Source organism: Rhamphochromis sp. 'chilingali', assembly GCF_963969265.1.
Source record: "Rhamphochromis sp. 'chilingali' genome assembly, chromosome: 22".
NCBI classification, from domain to species: domain Eukaryota; kingdom Metazoa; phylum Chordata; class Actinopteri; order Cichliformes; family Cichlidae; genus Rhamphochromis; species Rhamphochromis sp. 'chilingali'.
In genome coordinates, this window is record NC_137950.1 from 15,010,881 (window position 1) to 15,020,066 (window position 9,186).

A 9,186-nucleotide genomic window follows, 5' to 3' on the forward strand; every position below is an offset into this window, starting at 1 on the left:
CGTGTTCTCAGGTGGATCCTGGCAGCGCCGTTTCAGAGCAGCGCTTCGGTATCTGTCACAGAGTTTTACGAACTTTTTTTTTCCTGTGGCTATGCTCATTATTCACATCCGCAAAGTCTGCAACGCGTCTTCTTATGTTAACGTGTGAATGTGTGTGTTAATCTGTCTCTTCCTCATTATCATACCCCGGACATATGTCAGTTCTAGGGGGAGGAAGTGAACGGCCACTAACAGCTGATGTGTTTCCATCCTGGACGCGCTTGGCTGCAACTTTCTGTTGACTTTCTGCCTGGTTGCAAAGACTGCTTAGGGGGGGGGGAACTAAAGTGACACAGTGCTTTGGTTTGTCCATGATTTTTTTTTAATAACGAGAACGTCACGTCAGATGGTCAGAGAGTGACCAAGGAGGAATCGTAAGGATGGACCCTGAAAGTCCCGTGTCCCGCATGGAGAGAACTTTGTGGACAGTCTGGGTGAGAAGCCGTCATCGTTTCAATCCAAACCTGTAACGAAACGAAAGATTTGTGTTTTAAACTTTTAAGTCCGTCAAACGTGGATGTAAATAGTCTCTCTTCCTGTGTGTCAGTGGGTCTCTCTCTCTCCACGCATATCCGCCTACGTTATAGCAATGTCTCTGCTTACCCCCTCCCTTTCTCGGGGAGAGGGAGAGAGGGGGGGGGATGTCTGTGAATCACTGGCATGTTCACGTCCAAGACAAAGAAGTCTTCTCCATGCTTATTTGAACCTGGGCAGTAATTCTTCAAAAGTAAAAACATTAAGTGCAAATCAAAGCTTAACAGTTCAAAGAAATCTTTTGTCCATCTGTTGGAACAGCTTCTCTGTTTTAGACAGAAGCCTTTATTAACTGCTGAAACCTTTTCTCCTTCAAAGTGCACATTAACCTGCTGGATGCTGATTGAGAGATTATGATTATAGATCACAGCAGACGTTTGAGATCTGATTGCTCTGTTGGTCATCAGCTGGAGACTGTCTGCAGTTCTTTCTGAGAACTGATCCTTGTAATATGTGCGCTCCTTGCAGTTGCAGCATTAGTGAGATTCCTCACAGTGCATCCCGGAGCGCAATGACTGTTTGAGACTGTTATTACACAGGAGACAGTCTTACAAACAGGAAACGCAGGTGTACCATTTACTGGGTTTAAATTTCAGAGTCCTGCTGTTATTGTTGTTCACTTCTGCTAGGGTGCACTGATTTCCTGTTTGGGGATTTTGTTTGTTTGGGTTTTTTATTTTCATCTATCACAGCCATAGACTTTGGAATTATCTGTCTGTCCATGTTAGGATTTCCCGCTGGTTGCCTGTTTTTTTTAAAACACACGTTGAAACTAATTTAAACTACTTGGCTTTTAACCCAGAATGATAGTACTGTGTTCTTACTTTGTCTTCATCACTGTTTTTATTGTTTTATTGCTGTGCCATGCTTTGCTGCTTCATACAGCACTTCATGAAACTCTGTTTTTTAGGTTAGATTAAAATATAATTGGATTGGATGTTTAATTATTTCACATTTCTGGTAGTGATGAACCCACATCAACTAATAACAGTTCGCATGACATCTACAAAAAAAATTCAGCTCCTTTCATCTCTTTATTTTGGACTCACATCTGCTTTTAAACCGCTCTCGCTTCTCTCATCAACCTGCTTTTCAGACGTGGCAGGTAGTTATTGTCACAGTTTAGTCGCCTGACAGCTGGTCTCGATAGCCATTGTGACACTTGGTGATATACAATGAAAATAAACAGATTCTGATGTTTTAAAGCCTGTTTCACCAGTTTGAACAGGTGACCCATATTCTGGAGGCTTGAGTCTCCTTTCTAGGTGCTTGGGTTTGAGTCTGCTTACTCACACTCCTTCTTCCCACTTCTGAGTCTATTGTGTGCACTTCTGTGTCCAATAAAGGACATGATGCCCACAAACAAATCTTAATACAATCAAACTACTTGCTGGTGAAGTGTGTTCACCAGCAAGTAGTTGGTGAACAGTGTGCACCAGCTACAACAGACAAATATGGGGAAGTTGGAGATAAAAGAAACAGCTAAACAAAGAAAATATCATGAGATCCTCAAAAAGACATAAGTTGAAATAAATGCAGATGTTTCTCAGCGTAAACTAAATGCTTTATGTTTGCCATGTTGTATTTATAAAATGTTTGTGTTTTGGTCAATCCTGTAAAGAATGGACCATGATTTTTATTTTCTTTTTTTAACAGGAGTGTTTGTTGGACATCTTAACAAATGAAACAAAAATAATACAAATAATTCTTATTCTCATTTTTATGCAATTCTTTCGTTTGTTTGTTTGTTTGTTTGTTTGTTTGTTTGTTTGTTTGTTTGTTTGTTTGTTTGTTTGTTTGTTTTTGGGGGGGTGGGCACTGACAGGGTTAAAGTCTATTACATTGAATTTTTCTTTTTACTTTAATACATTAGCAGCTAATGTAACTTATAATCAATGAAGTCAGGATTCCATGGAGGCTGGTCAGGTTCTTCCTGTTCATGGCTGTGTTTTGTGCATGGGAGTATTGTGGTGCTGAAACAGGAAAAGACTTCCACGAAGTTTCTGCAAAGCTGGAAAGAAACTGTTGTGTAAATAGCCTTGAATGCAGTGACACTAAGAGTCTTTAAATGCTACTTGTGCATCTTTAAAAAAAACAAACCAAAAAAAACATGGGCTATACAAACTACCTGGAATGACTGAAAATAAATCAATGCGGGGAAAACAAATATATTCACACTTTTGTCTTTTGTTGGATTTTATTGATGCTGCAAATTAAAGTGTTACATAATGCAAATTTCTTTTTCCTTCCTTTTTTTCTTAGTACTACATAACTGGAGCTGTAAACAGATTCATCAGGCCACAGCCCGCTGACACTGTCAACAATGACCCAAACACAAATCAGGAATCTCCAGCTGAAATCAAGCACCCTCCCTCTGACTCAACAGAGGGTGACAGTAGCAGAGAAGGTGTCAAGGAGGAGCAGCTTGTCGCAACATCCTCTCTGCTGAGCTCGTCTCGCCCCGTTGTCGAATGGGAACTTTGCACCACAGAAATCGACTTAGGGGTTGATGAAGAAAACATGCAGTACAAAACCCAGCTGAGAAAAGTCGACGAGAGCAAAGAGGATGGTGAGGGCAAGAGAGAGGAACAGCGTGACAAGACAGGAAATGATCATTCAAATGATTCAAGAGCAAAAGAAGACGAACGACACACGATGGAGATCGAAAAAATGCCCACTTGTGCAGGACTTGCAGGGCCTGGAAATGATGAACATGAACATGCCGCTTCTGGACCACAAAATTTGTCCGAGGTTGCAACATGCCAAGAAACAACTGAGGAGGAAACTGATGCTGAGAATGCAACAGTGAGATTAGGGTTGCCCGGTGATCATCCAACAAAGGAGGAAAAAATAAAAGAAACCCAAGTAAAAGGAGAAAAGGATCAAACCCATGATAAAGAGAAGGAAGACCTTGAAGCAGAAGACACTTTGAGAAAAGAAGAAAATGATGATAAACTGCGCAGTGAAGATGAGCAAGAGTTAAAAGCAGAAAACACTGAGGTAAAAGCATGCATAGCTGCAGGTATAAGTCCAGATGATATGGATCACATGCAGAAAGGAAAGGGAGAGGTAAAGGAGCATGATGCAGTGTTATTGGATGATCATTCAGGAAGGGAGGAACTTGTTAAAGAAACCCGGCTGAAGGAAGAAAATGCTAAAGCAGATCATGAAAAGGAAGAAGATTCAGAAGCAGAAGCCACTGAAGTAAGAGAGGAATATAACAACATGCACTGTGATGATGACAATTTGGTAGCAGAAAACAACGCGTTCAAAGTATGCATGACAAAAAGTCCAAAAGAGGAGGATTACGTGCACGAAGGAGAAGGAGAAGTACAAAAGATTGATACGGTGACACCAGATCATCATCCAAGAGAGGACCAAATTATCAAAGACACCCAAATAAATGAAGAAGATGATACACTTCATCATGAAGAAGAGCGAGATTTAGAAGCAGACCCAGAGATAAACGTGTATCGAAGTATCAAAGATATAAGTCCAGAAGATCAGGCTCATACGTACGAAGGAGAGGCAGAGATACAGAAGAATGATGCAGTGACACTGGATGATCATCCAAAAGAGGATAAAATTACTGAAGAAACTCAATTAGAAGAAGATGATCAAATCCAGCATGAAGATGAACAAGATTTGGAAGCAGAAGACACTGAGATAAAAGTGTGCATTAGCACAAGTTTAAGCCTAAATGATTATGATAATGATCACCTGCAGGAAATGGAGTCTGAAGTACAGAAGAATGATGCAGTGACACTGGATGAACATCCAAGAGAGGATGAAATTACTAAAGAAACCCAGTTAGAGGAAGAAGATGATAAAATGCAGCATGAAGATGAACAAGATTTAGAAGTAGAAGACACTGAAGCACCAGAAGAAGATGATAAAACAGACTATGAAGATGAACAGCAGTTAGGAGCAGAGGGCACTGAGGTCCAACTGTGCAAAACTACAGATATAAGTCCAGTACTGGATGATCACAAGCAGGAAACAGAGGCTGAGTTACAGAAAACTGATACAGCGACACTGGATGAACATCCAAGAGAGGATGAAAGCAAAGAAACTCAATTAGAGGAAGAAGATGATAAACTGCAGCATGAAGATGAACAAGATTTAGAGCCAGAAACTGTTGAGGCAGCAGACGACAATGATAAAACCGACACTGAGGTGAAAGTGTGCATAGGTACAGATGTAAGTCCAGAAGAGGAGGCAGAGGTACAGAAAAATGATGTAATGACACTGGAAGATCATCCAATGACAGATAACATTAAAGAAACTGAGTTAAAGGAAGATGATAAAATGCAGCATGAAGATGATCAAGGTTTAGAATCAGAAGCCTGTGATATTATGCTACAACTGGACTCTCAAAATGTAATCAAGTCAGAGGAGAAAACAAGTCAAGCTGAAAATCAGCTCTCAGCTTTTGGAGACCAGCCAGATACATCAGTGGTTATGCTCACTGTTATCACAAAATCTTATGCAATGACTCATAGCAGTGAAAATGATGAAGGTGAGAAAGAGAAGTGGGTTGAGACAGAGCGGCCTGCCGTCAACGAGACAACAGAAGTGCCAGATCTGGACGAGAACATCGGAACAGAAGCAGAAGACACTGAAGGAGAAAATCTTTTAACTGAATATGATTTATCCGGTAAAGAAGCTGCACTGAAGACTGCTTCACAGCTGCACACAGCTGGATTCACAGATGAATACGAGGAGGATATGAGAGTCCCAGGAGTGCAGACCAAAACTAGGCAGGCCGGTGTGACAGTAACAGATATTTCAGAAGAGAGACTCATTGATCAAGACCAAGAAAAAGAGGAGAGCGTCTCCAGTGAATCCTACACCGAAGAATTTTACAACGAAATTATAGATTCAAGCACCTCAGTTACAGTAAAGCCCAAAGGCGAAACGACGCAGGAAACAGACGAAGAATTTAAAAACACTCTCCCGGGGATCAGTGAAGGCCAGTGTGCCGTGCTGCAGGAACTAAATACTCCAACGTGTGAGGAAATTCAAGAGGGAGTTTCCAAATATAACAATGAGCTTCGGAGGGCCGATGAAAATACAACACAAAGGTTCCTGGAAGCAGGAGATTGTGAGGAAATCCCGGCAACTCAATTACCAGAAGAGGTGGAGAGCGGAGATCAGGAGAGCCTTGAAAACAGTGACTGCAGGACTGGAGCTGACCATTTACTGCTGAAGGAGTCCATGGAAGACAAACAAGAAAGCAAAGAAGAGACTGAGACGAGCTTTGGTTTGTTTGTGGAGGAGCACGAAGGCACACCGGACCTTGAACTAGAGGCAGAGAGCAAGCTTGTTGAAGGAGTAATTCAAGAATCGGGACTTGACAAAGAAGAAGGAAAATTACTGACAAGTTCAATGAAGACAGAGGTGACTGGAACACATGTTGGTTTAGTGGACGAGACTGAAAGGAGATCAGAAGGGCTGCATGATGGTGGCAGAGGATCTACAGGAGGTGAAACAAGAGAAGCGGTTGCAGCAGCAGAAGTGGTTGGATTCGTCATTCAGGAGTCATTAGCAGCCATAAAGTTGGATCAAAGCATCAGCAGACCGTTAAGTTTACAAGAAGACACGAGTGAATATGGGTTTGTGAGACCCTTAGCTGAAACTGAGCCTATATCCGTTGATGATACCTCTGTTGAAATGCAAGATAAAGCCATTGAAAAAGAAGGAAGGGGTTGTGAAGATGAAGAGGAGGAAGCAGAAAATGGAATCCAGACCTTAAATGAAATGGATTTACAGATAACTAAAGAAACTGCAGGTGAGCTAATCACAGAAAGAGGAGACAAAGAGATTCCTCTGAATGCAGAATTGGAAATATCTCAACACTCTGAGACTCAGGAGATAAACAATCAGTCGCCACACAGAGCACTTGAGATAAGTGAGACACAAATAATAGTAGCTGAAACAGCTGACGAGCCCAGACCAGAGGATTTGCCAGTGACGTCATCAGAGGAAAAAGGCAGTTCAGTCAGTGGACATCAAGACGTAATTGATGAAGAAATCCTTGACTTGTGGATTGAGGCGGTGATGTCAGAGGACACTGATGAGATTAGACAAGAAGAGCCCAAGCCAGGGCAGCTATTGGACGCCAAAACAGACACTTTAAATGAGGGTGAAATATCAACAGAGAATGAGAAAGTGTCACTAGCAGAGGCCATTTGTAGGGAATCTGAGGCAGTAAGTGACACAGAAATGTCTTCATCAACTGTGGAGTCTGGATTTTTGGACCAGTTTCTCAGTGAATCGTGTATTCAGAGTAGTGAGACTCAGCTGCTGAAATCAACGAGCACTGACTCACTCCAGGGGATCCATGAGCTGGTGGCTAGCGTGTCCACAGACATCTTTGGAGTTATCGGACAGCCTCAAACTCAGGACTTACTGACAGAGGAATCAGCCGAGACAGAGAAAGAATCGGTCGCTGATATAGAAGCTCAATCACATCTGAACCAGGAATCTCAAGAAAAAGCAGAAGAAAGAGCTGAAACATTAGAGACTGAAAGTGGATCACGGAAAGCGTATGAGGATGTTGAAGAAGCAGATGTAACAACAATGACAACACAGAGCTCTCCTTCGCATGACAAGAAGGTAGAAGCTGAGGAGGAGCATCTTCAGGTAACCGCGTCTGATTCTTCAGATGAACTCAAACCCGCTGAGTCTGAAGAATCTGAAAGTGACTCACAAAGTGAACCTGAGAAGGACACACTGAATAGACCACAGCCTGCACATTCATCCTTATTTCCTGTGCTAAACGAGGCCCAGGTAGCAGAAGAGCCAACAATCGAATATGAGAATAAGGTATTGTTTCTATATGGCATAAAAAAAATTTTGATTAAAATCAAACAATGTTCATAACAGACTTTTGGGGCATTACAGGTGGATGGCCCTGTGCTGGACTTTGCTGTGCAAAGGTCACGAATTGCTGTTAAGAACCCTCGTGTAAGGCCACCTAAAAATCCCCGCTCCCTGCTTCATATGCCCTCGGAGGAACCCACACCCACACCTACACCATCTTCACGTTTGCCAGTCAAACTCCCTGGAGGTGTGCCTTTAGGAGGCATAGGTATTGGAATAAAACTCCCTGGTAGGTCACTCATGATACATGAATCCCAATATCTTAGTCTTGATAGTCTATTAAGACTTTCTCTGGTCTTTATATCCTGTTATTTTCACAACTTCCAAATAATTTCACACGTTTGCTTTTCTTAGGGCTCGGTGCTGGATTTCCTGTTTTAAAAAAGACACAGCGGGCAGTGAGAGACGAAAATACCCAGGAAACAGTGTCACAGGTACTGCTAAGAGTGTTTAAATACCTGGTTTTTTTTCCCACTTAAGTTAAGATATATATATGTATCATTAAAATGACGGAATTACCACAGGAACCTGAAACAAAGCCAGAGGAGAAGAACGACGCTCCCCCACAGGAGGAGGAGGAGGCACCGAAGAAGCCTAAATGGATGCCACCAAAACATCCCGGGTAAGGATGGCAAAAGGGGGGGAAAAAAACAGTCACCAGAAAAGACACGTCCTGTTTCTGACTTTTTAAAAATTTATTTATTTATTTTTCTTCTGTGTCCACAGAGGATTTGGAAATCCCCTGATGGCAGAGCTAAAGACCAAACTGAAGAAAACACCAAAGGAGTGAGAAGCTCAATGGCTGTGTGCAAATACCTGAATGTAATAAACATATGGTTTTAATTTTGTGTACTGAGAAATTGTTCTTTATGTCCCCTACTTGTTCAATGTAATTTGTAAAATAAAGATAAACTTTCTTGCATGAAAACAGTGTTGATACAATTAATCTCAATTTAAAAAAAACAAAACAAAACAAAGAAACACGAGTTCCCTTGTATGAGCAGTCACGAAAACATTTCTTCTCCAAACTGTTCAACCTGAGTTGCCACCCTAATAAACTCATTTCTAACCCCTACTCTATTTCTTTTCCTAAATGTCTATTCAAACATGGTAGAACAGTTTGAATTGACATACCTATCATGCACGGTGTAGAAAACTAAAGGGGAATCTAAAAAGAAACAGATCAGAGAGCTGCGCACAATGTTATAATGAATACTGTTTTAAACCTCCTGGAGCAGTGGTATCAATCATAATGTCTGGAAGCCAAAATCGCCACGACAAAGACTTCAATGCAGCCCACTGCATTGACAACTTTTGTACAACTTTTCCTACTGATAAAGAGCTTCACCCGCAGTACACTAAAGTAATCAGGTGACACATTTAATCGTTTAAATGACAGGGAAGTTCCTTATACTATAAAAATGTATGTGTTTTTACAGTGTGTGCATGGTTAAAAAGGAATTAAATGACAGAAGCAGTTAAATGCTATTATATAATCATTCAGACATTTCTGGGGGGGGGGGGGGGGGGGGTTGTTTTTTGTTATTTGTCTTTTTACAGTGGTGCCAGTGAGCTTTTTCTATAATTTTACATATGTATTTCTTCTCGTTTAAGCCCAAATAGTCATACTGGCACATTTCTTTCATTTGCTATAGCTGCATTTTTTTCTATGATGTAGAAAAACTGAGACATACTGTTGAAATTGCATTCCTTTTTTACATTAAGATG

General features: G+C 41.2%; 1 protein-coding gene across 1 annotated transcript; it reads left to right on the forward strand.

The window, feature by feature from the left end:
• The first annotated feature begins 227 nt into the window (after positions 1 to 227).
• Positions 228 to 8,386, forward strand: LOC308391326 (uncharacterized protein). The gene is made up of 6 exons (XM_080873929.1): positions 228 to 473; positions 2,836 to 7,401; positions 7,480 to 7,687; positions 7,813 to 7,892; positions 7,983 to 8,080; positions 8,185 to 8,386. Exons 1-6 carry the CDS (start codon positions 420 to 422, stop codon positions 8,246 to 8,248), a joined length of 5,070 nt encoding a protein of 1,689 aa, XP_080730055.1. The 5' UTR covers positions 228 to 419; the 3' UTR covers positions 8,249 to 8,386.
• Positions 8,387 to 9,186: the final 800 nt, after the last annotated feature.